This window comes from Malurus melanocephalus, unplaced genomic scaffold (genome assembly GCF_030028575.1).
Source record: "Malurus melanocephalus ecotype Western Australia unplaced genomic scaffold, MMel_1.1 scaffold_52, whole genome shotgun sequence".
In the NCBI taxonomy this organism is placed as follows: domain Eukaryota; kingdom Metazoa; phylum Chordata; class Aves; order Passeriformes; family Maluridae; genus Malurus; species Malurus melanocephalus.
Window position 1 is genome coordinate 2,935,552 of NW_026623284.1, and position 16,443 is coordinate 2,951,994.

The 16,443-nt window shown below is 41.7% G+C and overlaps 1 protein-coding gene across 1 annotated transcript in view; it reads right to left on the bottom strand.

The window, feature by feature from the left end:
- DLEC1 (DLEC1 cilia and flagella associated protein) overlaps positions 1-7,752 on the bottom strand; it is a 33,217-nt gene extending 25,465 nt beyond the window's left edge. The window contains 11 exon segments of the mRNA XM_057365426.1: positions 816-952; positions 1,715-1,888; positions 2,680-2,767; positions 3,155-3,236; positions 3,479-3,696; positions 3,949-4,100; positions 5,147-5,257; positions 5,738-5,894; positions 6,429-6,569; positions 7,408-7,474; positions 7,517-7,752. Coding sequence (XP_057221409.1) covers positions 816-952; positions 1,715-1,888; positions 2,680-2,767; positions 3,155-3,236; positions 3,479-3,696; positions 3,949-4,100; positions 5,147-5,257; positions 5,738-5,894; positions 6,429-6,569; positions 7,408-7,474; positions 7,517-7,752 — 1,563 coding nt within the window.
- Between the last annotated feature and the right edge of the window lie 8,691 nt (positions 7,753-16,443).

Sequence of the window (16,443 nt, forward strand, 5' to 3'; positions counted from 1 at the left end):
TTTTACTTCTTACCATACTTTTTTGTCACACATCTCAAAAGAATGTGGCTCTTATGTATGGCTTAATTAGAAAGAAAACTCTCCCTGGTTTATAATGRCCTTGGTGAAAGCAGGAGGGAAAATGCAGTCTCTAAAGTCAAATGACARTGGCAGAAGCCCTAACAGTCATGTTCACAGCAGAGCAGCTCTGCCTGAGAGATGGGCTCTGTCTGTTTCTCCTTGCTTAAAATCACTTTGAGTGATTTTAGAATCACTAAAAATCACTGTAGAATTTCAGGAGGGACAACCTGGGCCATCTGCTTTTTCTCCAGCACCAAAAATGCCAGTCCACCTGTCCCATTTTATCTCCTCTGTCCATCASACTTAGGCCCTGGCTTGAGATGGGAAGCTGAAGACAAAGCTGGGCTGGAGTGGATTGCTGTGTCTACAGGTGCAGCAAGATCAATAAGAGATGATTTTGGGGAGGAGGGAAGGAAATTACTTCAGGTAACACTAGCACTGATTGCATTTGCATTTGTTTGAAGGGTCAGGTTAAAGTGCAAGCCAATTTTACTTTCCATGATCTTTGCATTAGTTTACCTTGCCCCTGAGCAAGGCAACTTCTTCCAAAGGCCAGCCAAAGCACAAGAAAGTACAGCCATCCATGGAGATTGGCCTTGAGGATAAATGTGGTTTCCTGAAGGAATGGAACAAGGCAGATGTCTCCAGCAAGGCCTTATGACTTCTGTGCTAATACACCATGACTGGCTCAAAAGGCCTTCACACCAGAGCACCTGCACCATGCTGTGTCCAGTATTTCCCTTCTAATCACTCACCCCAGAATTAGGAGCTGGACAGGCTTTCCCTGGCATTATACAGAACTTTGCAGTCCTAACTCCCTCATTTCTRCATGGAATTGCTGTTGTTTTTATTCCTCCAACAAGGCAGAAACCACAGTCTATAMTGTCAGGCACTGCAATGAGTAACACAGAAAATCAGACTCCAGAGACAGCAAAGGCTGCTGATTAAATAACTCTTTACAGATATTACTGCATGTGAACATGCCAGATTTTGCAATCCTAAACCACCTCAAATTCTTTCCATTTGGAAATTGGACAGCATGAGATATATATTTCTTCATTCATCTTACATTTTGATGATGCTTCCTCCTTTAAAGTTTATTGTATCMTATAAAGGATTTTTTAAAAAAGCCCAGTAAAACAGTAAAGGTGAATTTACTAAAAATCAAGGCAAATTTTTGTGGAGGAAGTAATCCTGTTTGTTATAGTTGAGATTAAATATCTGAGAGATTTAGGTATGCCATGTCCATATATAATTAATGTCTCATTCCATTAATATTAATTAAAAGCATCAAATAGTTATAATTCAATTGTTATTCAATAATATTTAGGATTAGTAGTTACAGTTGGGAGTTCAGTAATCAACAAACCACGAACATAGAAGTGTGGCTTCTACTCACTCCCCCAACACAGTGAAAAAAAATAAGAGCTTAATGTGGTAAGAACAAATAATTGAGGAAAAATTCAACAGKATTACATTTTAATAACTAATAAATCTATGATGAGTGAAAATGAGATAGGTATCAAAATGTAGAAACTGCACTGCCAATATTTTCCACATTTGTTTTGTGACACGGTTGATGACAGTCAAATAAAAAAAAAAAAAAACAAGTCTACTTAACTTTAGAGAAATTTAATATTTGGACACTACTAACATGTTAATACTGGAAGTGATACTTTAGCTTGGATTGGGATGAGAAAAGGTTCTGATACTAGAGTCTCCACTAATATATGATCTTCATATTCTCCCAGATATTGAGGAATAAACTGGACTGTATACTGGCACGTCATCCCAGGAGCAATCAGTCCTCCCTCTCCTGGATATTTTCCTTTGGGGGGGGAAATAAAAAAAAAGACAGAAAATTAAAAAAAAAAAAATTAAAACCTCCCAAAACTGGCAGTAGTATTTATGACACATCTTCCTCTGGAAAGGTGCCTGTTAACTCCCCCCCATTTATTGCCTAAGTCAAGCCGATAAAAAGGGATGAGCACAACAGGCCTGGCAGTGAATGTGCATATGTTCCAGGGAGCTCAAGTATTACTCTGTCTGAAATATGCTTCTCATAAACACAGAAAACACTCAGGAGAAACCTAGAGACATCACCCAGTTTTTCTTTACCACAGGACAAAAGGGCTTACACGGAGGCATCTAACTTCTAAATATTCCTCCAATTCCTGGGATATCACATCCCCTTAGGCAATCTATCCCAGTGCCTGGCTCTTCTACTGTAGGATAGATTTTCTTAACTTTCCTCTAACCTATCCTTCCTTACTGCAAGTGAAGTGCATTATTTCTTGCCCTTTCCTCCTAATTTTTTCAGTGGAAACTACATCTGTTCCTAGCTGAATTTTGGATCTACRTATTGATCTAGGTATCCCACGGATACATTTCAGTCTAACATCAAACACTGCAATTTAGTCTTCTTGGACTCCTCATTAGACCATTTCAGTTTGCTGATGAGTTGCATGTGAATGGTCCTAAGTCAGCTTTCAGTTTATACAGAACTGAGCACTATGGATATAAGAACAAAAACAGAACATCTCTGAAGAATCATTTTTAGAGCAAGTAAATTAGATTTTTTTTTACGTGTTAACATTTTAAAGGCAGAAGAAYTCTCACCTGGCCAAATGAAAAATACTGAAGTAGAAGGGGGGATGAGTCTCACATGTTGACCTGTTGAAGTGATGTTCCGAAGCTCTACAGTCCTCTTCATTTACAAAGAGAATAAAAGGCTCCATTGTAGTTATCATCACTCATTAAAATATTTGAAATTCCCTAGTACTTCTAATACTGCTAGTAGTAASTACTTCATCACAACAAACTCTAAAATCCCAATTTATTTAATAAAGGCTGAATCAGAGACTACCAAAACAAAGCAGAGACTGAGAAGGGCCCATTTAGACTTCACTGGTTTGTCAGTGGCAGGTGTGAATGAGTATCTTCAAGAAGTTAAAGGGTCATAAATTCAATATACAGAAGAAATTCAGACTTTTTTTGAAATTCAGAAAGCCTAAAGATTGGGTGAAATATGTAGATCATGATAGGAYGTAATTCTTCAGAGAGGCATAATTAACTCTACAAAGAACCTTCTCACCTCATAAACCCGCCCAGCTTTATCATAAGAAAACAGGACAGAAGGTGGATTGGCAAGAAACACGGGAACAGATGAAGTATCACTGGAAGATTAAAAAAAAGGAGACATTATCCTACTGCCTTGTTCTCTAAATACTGATAAAATGAAAAATTGCAAAATGTCTCCTTTGGCAAAAACAAAATGTCATACAGACATATTTGTTATTAAGAGACTATTAGAAATTAGAAATTTAGCTCAAAATATCTACGGATATATCCACAGCAATTCTATAGTGGATCTCTGTGTGCTCCAGCTCAGAATCCAGAAACTGTACATACTGCATACCCTTTGGTATCTTCTGCTTTTCCTCTGGCCATGATTTGTTCCACTTTTTCTTGAGAAATTACAAGAGATTTGCCTCCATGGAGAGTATTTGGTGGGAAAAAGCGTGGGTTTTTCAAGTAATTCTGTGCTTTCTTAAGCCTGACAAAGCACTCGCTTACTTCCTCTGCTTTCCAGGACTCACTTTCTTTCCCTGCTCGTTTCTGGGAGTCTTTAGTTTTCTTTGAAAAACAAGAGTACAAGGTGCAACATTAAACACAGTGATTTTGAGGATGATGAAAAAGTGAGCTGCACACATCTGATTAAAGCTACACAGCAGTGAAAATTCATGTGCAAAACAGTATTTCCCTTTTTTTAACAAATAAATTCAGTGCTAGAGCCAAATCAACAATGTGTTGATACTCACCTTTTGTTACAGAAATAGCAACAGGCCTTGCAGATCTGACGGATTAAAACAAAGTTGTAAAATGTACCTTACTCATGGTTTTAGTCTGGTGGCTRGAGTGTGAAGTTGAGGGCAGAGTTGAAGACACACGTGTCACACTGCCAGTTGRGGAGGTACTCTGGTCCAGCGAAAAAGGACGCTGTTTACGTGTCCCTTTCAGGTATCCAGGTTCTGACTTTCCTGCAATTCAAAGAAAAAATATAATTTTGTGAAAGGAAAACATGAATAATAAGCATTTTAGTCTAAGCATAGGTATATGACTTTAAGTCTTGCTGATGGCAAAAATCCTCCAGAATTTAATTTCCATTTATAACTTCTTTTTAGTACAAATGAAGCTCAGTGCTTTGATAAGAAAACTTTTAGAAGCACTAATTAAACAGGCTATATACAAAGATATATACCCAAAAATTACGTTAACCTTACAAAGGAGTGGGACTTGGAATGTTCTGTGAAATTTACAAAAATATGTATGTGATGGACTTATKACAGTCAGAAAATTGACAAAAACAGGATGTATCCTATCTAGTCCCATATTTCTATTGCTAGACAGCAAAAYTGTGACCAACTTTAAGATGTGAGATTTTTCAGTTTGTTTGGAATCACAATGGAAAAAAACAAACACCAAACCTTGAAATTTGTGACAAAGTTGATTGCTCTGATATATTAGTTTTGGCTTGACTGAAAAAACTCATTTCAATTACCCTAAAACCTTTCATCTTGGCTCACACATAAATAAAAGAAGAATTCTTGACATTATCSAAAATATTTTTCTTACTGATCTTCATGTGCAAATTGAACTGATATATTTCCAGAACTGGAAAACGTTATACCCTAAATAAAGAACACGATTTTATTTCACTGAAAATAGTTTTCACTTTAATGTAACTGCTTCCTTTCTCTGTGAACAAGATGCAGTTCAGCTTTTGTGSTAATTAAATTGGTTATGGAACTCACAAATAGTTTTTTTGTGTGTGATGGAGAGAACCATAAATAAATGTGCAACAACCATTACATTTCACCTTTCAGCACATTTAAACTCCAAAAATTTGAATTTACCAATTATACTTTCACAATGTGCCCTCAGTGGAATTTTATGCTTAAAATACTAGAGTCCCTTCTGCTTTGGCAGAAAAGTATAAAAATACASTCAGATCTGCTACATCCTCCAATACTTCAATTATAGAGTGTTCTAAATAGTCTAAATTACTTTCTGCTTTGGAAGTTACCTTTTGGTGCTTTAGCAAGAGGTGGTTTCTCAGTGATGTAATCTTCAGGACAAATTAAATTATTTCTTCTGAGAAGTTCATTATCCACAATCCACTGAAAAGAGGATGCCACTGCAACAGTAAGGCCAACAGACAAAAGACAATAAAAAAAAAGAAAAATATTAGGCCCTTAGAATACATTATTTTGATCAATCCAAAGTAATGTTTTTACAACTCATCCCTGTCAGGTAATATTTTTAATAGAGATATAATCTGATATTTTAATCCCAAGACTTAGACATGCATCTCTACAATTCTAAATTCAATTCAAACCCAGTTAAGCACACATTGGAAAAACATTTAATCTCTGGTTGTTGTTCCTGTATACCAAGATATGTATAGTTGTAATATTTAGGTGGTAACCCCTCAATTGCAAATTTAATACCTTGAACATGGCCTGGTTGTTTAGTTTCTCAGTGTTAAACAGATGTTACTCTACTTGAATCTCTGCACAAAATCTTTCAAAGTTGCTCTGCTGATGTAAAGTCAACCCCAAGTTGATCTCCAGGTATCATAAGCATGTGCTGGGGAGCAATGTTCCAGAACCCTCACCTGGTGGCAGCAACATTTTGTCAAAATGTTTCCCTGCTTTAGCCTTCATCTGCTTTAGAACCCTTTCATCTTCAGCTTTTGCTTGGGCCTGGGCCTGAATGATCTCCTYTTCTGCTTTGTCAGCTTCTGTCAGTCGGCTCTTATACTCAGCAAGAAGCTGCCACAGGCATGGGTGAATAGAGAGAAATTTGAGATGTTACAGGTAGGTATTTTCTATTTGTCTTTGAGAGATATAGATTGGTAAAACAYCACCACTTCACAAGCATAAACTGGCCTGCTAAAACACTGTCATTCCATGATGACACAAAACAATAAAAAATACCTGTGGCTCAAATCATCCAGCATCAGCCTCTACTTTTATATGCTGGCAATAGCTATTGGAGTAATGGCAAAAAAAGAAGTCTGAGACACTGATCAGCAGGGAAGTTTTCAGCCAGTACAACAGGCATCAAAAGACCTACTGTTTTTACTGGTTGTACTCTGTGCCTGAAAAGCCAACTAGAGATTACAATGAAGGATCATGTGAATACTAACTTATAGGAAAGTTCCATGGGAAACTGCTCAAGTAAATTTCCATTAAAATGTCAATTGTAAGATCAACACCKGCCTTTTTATTTTATTTTACAGAATATCAAAAATTACAAAGTAGCAATCAAAGAGATCCAAACCTCAGCTTGGTTTGGACTTGTACCTTCTCTAGCTCATCTGCATAACTCTCTTGATAAACACTGTCTTCTTCTTGGGACTCAATCCAATTTGCTGCCATGTCCATCTCAGAAACATCTCCAGTGTATAGGTGCCCAAAGGCATAAGCCAGAACGTGGGAGATGTCCTGAGAAAAGAAAATGAGGATGTATAGTGCTTAAAGCCTGAGATAGGATAGGAAGAGGTCACTGAGTGCATGCAAATGGCTGGAATTAGCAAATGGGAAAAGGTACCTGGAAAAAGGATGTGTGGGCACATGACAGCTGATGTGTGGCTGTCTGTGTGTGCTGTGGACAGTGTGTCCATGGTGACTGGCTGCACGTGTAGGTGATGGACACAGTTCTCTGTGTGCACACAGTGTGTGTGTCATGGTTTGTGCACGGATGGGGCTGTGAGGGGCTGTGTGAGTGGGGAGAGTGTGTGTGAGGGAGATACGAGCATGTTTACAGGGGCTATGCGTGTGTGTGTGTGTGTATTAGTCCTTGTGCAGGGCACGTGTTTGTGCCCCAGGGTGTGTGCAGGGGTGTGTGCGGGTGTGTGAGGCTGTTTCTGTGGGGGTCAGTGTATGCAGAGATGTGAGAGGCTGTTTGCAGGGGAGTCTGTGTGAGGCTGTGGGTCTGTGGGTGTTTGCGAGGCTGTTCATGGTCTGTGCGTGAAGCTGACTGCAGGGTGGTCTGTGTGTGAAGCTGACTGCAGGGTGGTCTGTGTGTGAAGCTGACTGCAGGGTGGTCTGTGTGTGCAGGTGTGTCTGTGAGGCTGTTTGCAGTGGGGTCTGTGTGTGTGAGGCTGATTGTGGGGGGTCTGTGTGTGCAGGGGCGTCTGTCAATGTGTGTGTCCGTGTGTCCCAAGGGTAAGTGCAGGTCTGTGTGTGTGTGTGAGTCTGTTTGCTGGGTCTGTGTGTAGGACTGTGATGCTRTATGAAGGGATGCCATTTGTGCCCGTGCTGCCCAGCCCCGCTGCGTTACCTGCGGATCGGGTTCGGGGCTCTCCTCAGCTATGTCCAGCTCGGCGCTGGGCTCCTCAGGGCCGGGGCTTTCTTCAGCCATGTCCAGCTCGGAGCTGAGCTCCTCCGGCCCGGGGCTCTCCTCAACCATGTCCAGCTCGGCGCTGGGCTCCTCCGTGGCGGGGCCAGGACTCTCCTCAACCATGTCCAGCTCGGCGCTGGGCTCCTCCGTGGCGGGGCCAGGACTCTCCTCAGCCATGTCCAGCCCGGAGCTGGGCTCCTCCGTGGCGGGGCCAGGACTCTCCTCAGCCATGTCCAGCCCGGAGCTGGGCTCCTCTGGGTCGGGGTTGGTGCTCGCCTCAGCCATGGCCGGCCCGGCCGCTCCTCGGGCTCCCGCCGCCGCCGTTGCCCAGTGACGGTGCGGGCGGGCAGGGCACGGCCTGGCGGGGCGATGGCGGTGCCCCCCTTCCCTTTCCCGAGCGCCATCACCCCTCACAGCCCCGCCGGCGCTCTGGGTGCTGAGTGCGGCACCCCGAGTCTCTGAGGGGCTCGTACCCCTTCTCCGCCCCGCCACGTACTTGTGATCTTTTGAGGACGAGGAGCCTTGTGAATTAACAAGAAATAAAATGTTGGTTTGAAACCTGCGAAAGGGGTTTGGACTTGGTGGAATTGTGAGGGGATATGGGGAAGTCCTGGCTCGCACCTCCGCTGCTGTGCAGGTCGTGGGTTGGAGCTGAGGGAAGAGGACAAATCCTCTCCTGATTGCCCACACACGGGACGGGGCTGGGATCATCCCCGCCGCTGGAGTCGGGCTGGGAGATGGGAATATTCATCATCAGTCCCGTCCCATCCATCTCCCCGCTCTGCCTGCGGCGCCCGGGCTGTGTACACTGGTTGCTAACAACAGGCTCCGCTGAACCCGGTGATATTTTCCATAGAAACCAGCCCGGTGTAGATTTTCTCCTTGTCCTGCTGCCTTGTTATTCTTTCTTTCTTATTCCTCCCCCTCTTCCACTCTTTTTGCTCAGCATAAAGGAACCAGACTGTGGCCCCTGGGCTTCACCATCGCTCTCAGGGTCATTGGGCTCCATGGATGTTTGGAGGTGTAGGAAGCAGAGGTGGGCAATGTTTCACTCTGCATGGAAAATAACCATGGTAAAAATAATTACAATTCACCAACAGGTGTTGTTCCACCAGCAGATAAGCCAAAGGCTGTGGGTGTAATCCCCACGACAACCGAGGGGGTGGTTGCAATTCAACTTGGGTTTTTAGGCATGTGGCATATTGGCTTGAGACTACAGGGTGTCATGAGCTTTAAGTCCTCAGCTCACCAAAATCTGCATTTGGAATAAAACAACAAATTAAAGCCAGAGGCACTGCTGTGGTTTTAGTTTTCCTGTGAAAAAGGGAGGCTTGCACAAGGGAAAGCTTGGTAAATCTGCAATATCCTGTTCCAAAGGTTAAGGCAGAGAAACCACAGATGTGTGATAAGGATAGTACCAGGTACCTGTGCTTTCCAAGAGAAAAGGTTCATAGCTTTCATAGAATCACAGAATCATTAAGGTTGGAAAAGATCTTTAAGATCATTGAGTCCTACACCGTTGAGTTCACCACTAAACCATGTTCCCAGGTGCCACATCCACACACCTATTGAATGCTTCCAGGAGGTGGTGACTGCACCACTGCTGTGGGCAGCCTACTTCAATGATTGATAATACTTTCAGCAAAGAAATTSTCCCTAATATCCAACCTAAACCTTCCTTGGTGCTACTCGAGATCATTTCCTCTTGTCCTGCCCCTTGTTCCCTGGAAACAGAGCTTGACCACCACCTCGCTGCCCCCTCCTTGTTGTGGAGAGCCAGAAAGCCTCCTGAGCCTCCTTTTCTCCAGGCTCAGCATCCCCAGCTCTCTCTGCCGCTCCTTGTCAGCTTTGTGCTCTCAAACAACTTTCTTTCTGTGCAGGTTTGTAGGTTCTTGCCTTTAAAATTCACTGCATCCACATTTTAACATGTTTCCATATTAGACGTCCAACTTTTCACATSATGTGCTATTACAATTGATTTTAACATCTGTTTGCTAACTGGAACGTTAGTAAAATCCAGCATTTTAAAAAGGATTTTTTTTTCCCCAGACTTTAAAAGAGTGACAGTAAAGCAGATGTTTTTGTTTAAAACAATATATAGAAGCATATGAAAACTGACTGTGGAAAAAACTTTCTGTACTTTCATCTTTACTGTCTTTCAGTAACTTGCCAAGCACATAATCTCAGCTTAGAAACTGGCTTTTGTTTTTCAAACTACAGTACATAAAATCTGGAAGGGAAGGTGAGATCCATCTTCCCAGAAGCCAAMTGCAGGATCAGAAGGAGGGGCTTGAACCACTGTTGCAGAGCAATGCACAATTTTTTCCCATATGACAATAGGATATTTTTGCTTAGATTTCCATTTTTATGCCATCATAATTTACTCAGATAAACTTAAAAAATAAATGCCACAGTTTCTATTCTAAGACTGTTTAATTCAYATATATATATGTACATACACATTTCCATATAAATATGATGCACATTAAGAACAATWTGCATATATATCATCTTCTTTAACAACATTATAAGATATTTAAGTTCCAAAGGCTGAAGAGAGACTCATGCATGTAGAGAATGGGAAAAAAAAAAACAAACTCCAAACAGCAACTTTATCCTACATTTTTAGGTATAAATATACCGTTATAAATATKTATATGTGTAAATGTACACCCTTTCTCTAACTGCCATGAACAACTTCTACCAGAGATGTTACCTTGTATTTCCCCTCTGTACCATGTAAGTTTGAATTTTATGGTGAGTTTTAGGTTTTGAGAGTCCCCCTTTGATGCTTGTGTGCAGTGTGGAGCATGGTGGGATTTGTCTTGGAAGAAATGAAGCTGAAACTGAATTCTCCAGGATCATCTGACCTGCTCCATCAGCTAGTGGGCTCTCAGTCCACAGGACYAGGCACAAGCTAGTTTGAAATCAAATATGCCCAAATGCTGTCACAGACCTTAGAGGAATTATAAAATTCTGCTAAAATCTAGACTAYTTCACTTTTTAAAGCAGTCTCCATGTCTTCTCAGGATGCTATTGCTTTTCTGTATTTATTTTGTTCACACTCCTCAGATGGTCCCCACACACTCCTTGTTATCCCATGGGGACTCTTCAAAGTCCAGCTGTTGCCCAAACCCATCCTTTCTTCTGGTAGCAACATGTTGAGAAAAGGCCTCTCCACTGCAGTCTAACAAAATCAGAGTCCTGGAGGTGATTTGTTCAGGTATTCAGGAACCAAAYGACATATGATAGGACAAGGCCAGCTCCTTCTTTCTCCTTGTTCTACGACTGACAGTAACAGAACATTTTTGCATATAAAATAGCTGGATGTGATTTGAATGTGAACAGAGAGTTCAATTACCAAGTAAGAGGCAATGTGTACCTAACAAAATTGCAGAGTGGAACTGCATCTTAACTTTTTTACAAAAATACCAAGCTCCATACCAGTTTTATTTACCTCACTCCTCTTTTATCAAGAATAGACARATGTTATGTCCTGAATCTGTAAATCAGCCAGAATGTTTCTTAATTATTTCTATATTTATAACCAATGGACTACTGCACCTGACTAACTRTAATCTTAAATTACTGTGAATGTGAATTCTTTAAATGTCTAAACACTGGACTAATAATAGGATTCTTTCAATGATTGCAGAAAAGCTCATACATTTATCTTCATAGCGACCCCAAAATCTTCACTAATATCAGAGGGCTTCTTTAGAGAAGGAGGACTCATTATACTCATTCACTCACTTGGTGTTTGAAAGGTTTTTTTTTTAAATAATGAAATTTAGGACACTCTTAAAAATAAAAATCAAAGGTTTGCCCCCCTTGTGTTACTACAACAGTATGGATTAATTTAGAAATACATTATACATATCTCAAATGTAAATATAATTAAAATTTATTTACATATATATGTATATAAATAAAGATATACAAAATAGTCTTGACACTTATATAGACTTTTAAAAAATCTACAGATCCTTGASATTCACAAGGCATCAAGACTCCGCATATTTTTTAATGTTTTTGGCATTTTCTGACAACAAGAAAAGTCCTGCATGCTTCAAGTGGCATTCTTTAGGGATAGCAAGGGAACTGATACTGCAGTGTTCCAGGAATGGCACTGTTTTGCATGCTTGCATCAGAGCAGCAGAAAATAGTTTCTAATTTCTTCCATTTCTTAGCATTATTTCTTTGCTAAGTTTTTTTTGGAGTTTCACGAAGTGATTCCCATAAGTGCTTAAGAATGATTCAGACATTGCTGCCCTCCAGTGGTCCTGTTGAGGTTTCCAGGTTTTCAGGAAACACTTCAAAAACAATCATTGCGTTAAATCTTTGTTTTGATCAGGTAATGGAGCAGGCATAAATATTTCCATCTATGCAATCCRGCATATCGTCTTACCAGTGTATTGGGCAAAATGTTTCCAGTCACTATACTGGCAAAACTATATATTAACTAGTAATTATTGCAGATGCAGCCAAACAGGTGCCACTGGAATGCAGATCTCAGATCTCCTTTGCATGTWGACAGAATTTTAACTGGGATCCACAGAATGACTTTGAAACCCAAGTAAAATTTGCAGATATGGAAAATGGAGAAATAACCTTTTACTTTCAGGTGAAAAATGCTGAAGAGATCAGCTTCTAAAAGCTGTCTTCTCCCATTGCACTGCTTCCCTGTCCTGCTAAAGTTGTTTTTTTCTTCAAATGTTCTAGTTTGGAGACAATCCATATCTTACAGATCTGACCTTGCTTTGATGTTCTGTGATCATTTCCCGCTGGAGACAGTTTGAAATAACCTGGCAGTTCCACCTGGATATTTTTCATTATTTTCTCTCTTAACATCTTGTKTGGGGTTATTTTGTGACTCTTTCCTGAGTCCATGTCACTTGCTGCCAGTTTATACATCCTGACTTTGAACATTTCTTTGTTTCCTGCCCTTCTTTCCTGTACCTAGAAGTCTGTCCCTCTCTAAAACATGTCAGTGGGTATTGCTGTGCTTCTGCTGAAACACGCTGTAATTTCACTCAGGCCACATGGGATTTACAAACCAGACACACCCAACCAGTAGGAGAAGCATGTGGAAAACGCATACACAAAGGGCCCAGTCATCCCTTTCTGGCAGTGCCTGGGCAGATACATCACTCTAATTAAACTGGAAATGGGCTACCTCCATACAGAGATCCTGGGATCCTCCACACTTCCCCTCCACACAGAGATCCTGGGATCCTCCACACTTCCCCTCCATGCAGAGATTTCTTGGCACATGTTGGTGTATCATAGCCTTTTTCTCTCCAGATATTATAGATTTTGCAGTAAAAAAAAAAAAAAAATTAACTGATGCTTTGTGGTGTTTCTCCACCCTTCAGAGGCATCTCTGGGGAGATGTCTGTACCCGAGACCTGCTCTGCAGATTTCAGGTTTGCATATATATATGTATATATGTATATACACATGGATTTGGTTYGTGTGAGCCTCTTCTGTCCTGGAAGCAATCTGGCATGCCATGGCAGAACTCCACAACAGCTAATTTATTCTGCTGGGAATAACCCAATGATTGACACTTTTTAGTAAGAAATATGGTTCTTTCTTCCCTTTCGGGTTTCAGTTCTTTTGGAAGCTCTTTTTACACAGCAGCCAGGATTTCTAAAAATGCAAAAATAAATCTTGGAAGAGGAGAAACTTTCAGTCTGTTCCTTCTACTTTTCTTGCCACCCTTGGGAACTCCTGTCTGAGATCACCCTACCRCTTACTTTTTACCCCATTGTGATTTACCTGTCTGGGCTCATTCATCCAAGCCGTGGCTGTCAGAAAAACATGGCTTGGGCCTGTCTCATGCTGTCCCTGTGCCTCAGTACTTTAWCAGGTTGCACTTCTTGTTTTGTAATTTTGTGCACAAAGAATTAAACTCCWTTTTTCTTACCTTTATCTGGAAAGTTTTTTTCTCAGCCTCCTGTCAAGCAAACTGTCAGACACAACATGTTTGCAGATATTCCCCTGCTCTCCTGGTTTGGGTGAGTGAATCAGGTGAATTAATTAGAGGAAAAAATGCAAACCATTCTTCCATGCCTGTTTGTGCTCCAGGTATCTCTAATTTCAGGATGTGCTGAGTGAGCTGGTAAAGAGTGGGGTGAGGTCTAAATATTTGGAGTAGAAGAAAGAGAAGACCCAAAATCTACCTCCTATAAGGTGCAGAGCAATTAGGAACTGCCACCTAACTCARAATGAAAAGGAATCCCAACCCCCCTAAGAAGAACACCAGGAGAAAAGCTCTTAAAATTATATCTTAACATTGAGGTTTTTTCACCTTCTCAAAAACTGCTAGTTTCATCCAAGCTCCAAACAGTATCTTTCCTGGCTTTATTGTTTCAGGATGATGAATGGGATGGGTTTAAATGGATTTTTATCCCTTTATCCCCAGGAACCTGAGCACACATGAATGACCCAGAAGGCCAGCTGAGTTAGGGCTTCAGAGCTAAACAAGAACATCTTGCTCTAGTTCCAAAACTTCATCTCAAGGAGACTATTCACTTTGGGACCAGATGAGTATGGCTTGCTAKAGCTATCTCCAAAAGCCCCTGCAAGGGTAGTTAGAGACATAAGTAAATTCATCATAGGTAACACAATATCCCTGCCAAAAAAGGGTTGGAGTGCAAAGAGAGGACAAGGAGAGGGCATGAAGCTGTTGCAACCTGGTGTTGGTGTCAGGAATGAAAAGGAAGTGATTTGGATTTACTAAAGAGGTTTTGTCTCATTTTTAATGGCTCCAAACTGTGCCCTAGCTCCTTTAGATTGGGAGGAATCTCACTGGAAATAGTKTCTGTAGGAGTCAAGATAACTCAGTATGAGAGAAAGAAAATCTGTCCCACTGGGATGGGAGAGTGCGAGGTGGTGGTGTCCTGAGGGCACACAGTCTGTCATCAGCAAAATGCACAGCTGTGTTATCACCTCACTTTCCCAGCGTATTATTTTGTTTTTGCTTGTAGGGAAAGATAAGGCTGGCTCAGCCAAACCATCAGGCTTATATGTGTTTTTCCATGTGAGCCCTGCAGTGCATCAAAGGCACTGAGTTCACCAGCCAGAGGAACTGGGACCTGCCTAGAAAATCAGCATCTTCTTTCCTGCCCAGGATAGCAGGACACAATCAGTGGTACTCCTTACCATGCCCAGGAAATCATGAAACAAGGTGTATGTTGTTTCCTTTTACCTTCATTTATTGCCATCTAACTGGCCTTTGTTGCAGACAAGAAATGGCCGCAGTGTGGAGATCCCAAAATTGCTGGTTTYCCCCCCATTATGCCCTGCTGTAAACCACACCTAACAACCCTTMCATTAAGCTGATTGTTTTTGGATCATAACATATCTCTATGTAGGCCACTCCAGGAGCTGCTTGCATTATATTTAAACATTTTAGGGCTTATTTCTAGCTCAGGCATTTCCTTAGGCTGCTGAGCAAGGAAAGGTYTCCCAAGGGAAGGTTTTGCTCTTAGGACAGTGCTGCCTACTGTTGTCCCCATGTCCTGTACGATGCTCAAGGATACATAATACATGTGTCAGGGTCTGGCAGACATTGGGGCAGGATTTTTAGGGACTGACAGCCTTGTGGAGTAAAASCAGGTGGCCAGCTGGGACATCCTGCAGCACTTACAATGATGTGGCTTGGCTTCTGTGTTTGTGCAGCCAAGTACTATTTTTATACTTGTTAAGTTCAAGGACCAGCATTTTTCCACCTCCAGGAGTACCCAGAAACTATCAGCAACTGATTAAAAATCAGAGTATGACCTAAGGTGCTACAGTTTAGCATGGAATTCATTATGATGTTGATTTTGACCTGGAAAGAGTCAGTTAACTAATACAAGAAGAAATGCTTGCGTTAGGGGGCTTCCCCATTTTTTTTTTTTTTCACATTCAGCACAATGGTAAAATCCTTTTTTTTTTTTATTGCACTTGGCCTTAAAATACACACTCCTGCATCGCCCCATCATCACAGAATGATCCCTGATGCATTAGAAAGTGTGAAAAACCCTTCAAAAGCCCATTTTAACCCGAGCTGCAGTCAGCACCTTGGAATGAAGTGCATCATGTCTTCATCCTTATTGGAATTGAAGAATGCAAGGCATAAACCAGTGAGAGCATGTCCCATCACATCCTCCTGGTGTGTTGAAGTGCTGAAACTCCATAGGCTTGCAACACTTTTAAGTGAAACTGTTCATTAAGCAGCCAAAGCTGGTTTGTTGGGTTGTCTTATGTTTTGGCAGAGCAGCCCTTTTTACCTTTCATCTAAAGGAGATCTAATACTGGTAAAAAGCAGGAGTCTGCCTACTATTTCCATAGAAAAATAGATGTCTGAGGGGATTCTCCCCCTCTGCTCCACCAAGCAAGTGGTCAGAGACAGTGAGGAGGGTGAAGTTATCATGATTCAAGGTTCACATGGTGGGTACAAGGGTAGCTGATGGCATCACTTGGATGGGAAGCCCATTTGGATGAGGGAAGCCCTGAGGAGCTCAGGGAGGTGCCTGAGGTGCCACAAACTCAAAGGCAAAGCCCAGTCAGCAGTTCCAGAGTTGTATTCTCTGGTTCTTGTGCAGCCCACAGGCTCAGAGCTGGGATCCCACCAGCAATGCTCACAGCAGTCAGGCAGATCTGTGTGTGCCTTTCCGGGAATTGTTCCCACAGGCACGTCCGCGTGCAGTTGCAGAAACCAGAGCTCCTCTGACCGGAGGGGGAGCATGTCTGTGGGAAGGCTTCAGTGGTTGAGGTGCCCGACAACAGGAGCAGGAAGGAAATGAGTCATCCAACCTTTCTGCTTTGGTTGCACTGTGCTTGCAAAACTGATGAGGAGGCACCAAAGCCCAATAAAATACTTCCTCAGTGGGTAACTTGTGTGGTTCTTCCTGCACCCTGATATCCCCTTGGTGTTTTCTTTTCCAAAACCCAAATAACACCACTAGCCAGAGGGATGTGGCAGCA